At 34.2% G+C, this 1,332-nt stretch overlaps 1 protein-coding gene across 1 annotated transcript in view; it reads left to right on the plus strand.

The window, feature by feature from the left end:
- The window catches only part of LOC111785230 (GDSL esterase/lipase At2g30310-like), a gene marked incomplete at its 3' end in the record, with an annotated part of 9,778 nt that extends 8,870 nt beyond the window's left edge, over positions 1 to 908 (plus strand). The window contains exons 3-5 of the mRNA XM_023665643.1: positions 58 to 270; positions 361 to 622; positions 710 to 908. Of these exons, the coding sequence (XP_023521411.1) occupies positions 58 to 270; positions 361 to 622; positions 710 to 908 (674 nt within the window). The remainder of the gene's footprint in view (positions 1 to 57; positions 271 to 360; positions 623 to 709) is intronic.
- Positions 909 to 1,332: the final 424 nt, after the last annotated feature.

Raw genomic sequence — 1,332 nt, forward strand, 5'->3', positions numbered from 1 at the left:
GACTCGGGGTTTGACGATTTGACTTCTATGATATCCAATGTCATTCCTGTGATGAAGCAAATTGATCTTTTCAAAAATTACATTCAAAGGCTTCAAGGGATTGTGGGTGTGGACGAAAGCAGAAGGATTATTGGTAATGCTTTGGTTGTTATCAGTGCAGGAACTAATAACTTAAACATTAATTTCTATGACCTTCCGACAAGACAACTACAATACAATATTAGCGGTTACCGAGGTTTTATACAGAATAGACTACAAAGCTTGATCGAGGTAAATTATCTTAACATTAAAAACTTTCTAGTATGTGTCTTGTTTTCATTATTAATATTTTAAAACATAATTCTCATTGAAAATTGACAGGAAATTTACCACCTTGGATGCCGTTATACAGTCGTCGCTGGCCTCCCTCCGGTTGGTTGTCTTCCCATTCAAGAGACTATATCATTTCAAAATCCCTTCCACCGAGTACGTTTCGAGGATCAAAATTCAGATTCCAAAGACTACAACCAAAAGCTTTCAAAGCTACTCAGCAATTTACAATCACAACTACATAGAAGCACGATTTTGTATGCTGGCATTTATACCCCTCTCATTGATATGGTCATTAATCCTAAAAAATATGGTAAGTCAATTCCGTAAATATTTATGGGAAATCAAGGTTTGAGAACCATTTTCAACTAATTTTTGGTTCGGGGCATATGTTGAGCAGGTTTTGAGCATATAGAGAAGGGTTGTTGTGGAATTGGATTAGTAGAAGCGGGGCCTCTATGTAATGTAATTATCCCAACGTGTAAAGATCCATCAAAATTTATGTTCTGGGATAGCATTCATCGGACTGAAGCAGCCTATAAGTTTGTCACTAAATCGCTTCTCAAACAATTTTTGAATCATCTAAATTTAAACGGATGGTATTTTAGCTAGTTCTAGTACTAAGATTTTAAATTTTTAATTAATTTCGTGCTAATATTCTCCCGGTCAAGTATTTACAGTATTTCTTTTAATTTAGTCATCGGGAATAATACATTCTATCGATGAAAAGTTTGAAGGTCGATAAAATTGTATATTTTCCTCTGTTTTAATGATATGGAATGTGATGGATATGGACTAACCAAGAATGTAGGTGGAGAATTAATTAATTTTACTTATTTAATGAACAATTTGTTTGTGATCCAATCATAAACTAAGTCTTCCGAAGAATTTGCCATGATATAGCTTATCCATGCATAATATCACGAAAAATGGGTAGCTTAAAGCGGCTCTAGGTTATTCTGTTGTTTTGACTCTTTGAGTCTTTCTTAGTTTGAGAGCACTAGAAATGTAACGACCCAAAAT

Source organism: Cucurbita pepo, unplaced genomic scaffold, assembly GCF_002806865.2.
Source record: "Cucurbita pepo subsp. pepo cultivar mu-cu-16 unplaced genomic scaffold, ASM280686v2 Cp4.1_scaffold000406, whole genome shotgun sequence".
In the NCBI taxonomy this organism is placed as follows: Eukaryota; Viridiplantae; Streptophyta; class Magnoliopsida; order Cucurbitales; family Cucurbitaceae; genus Cucurbita; species Cucurbita pepo.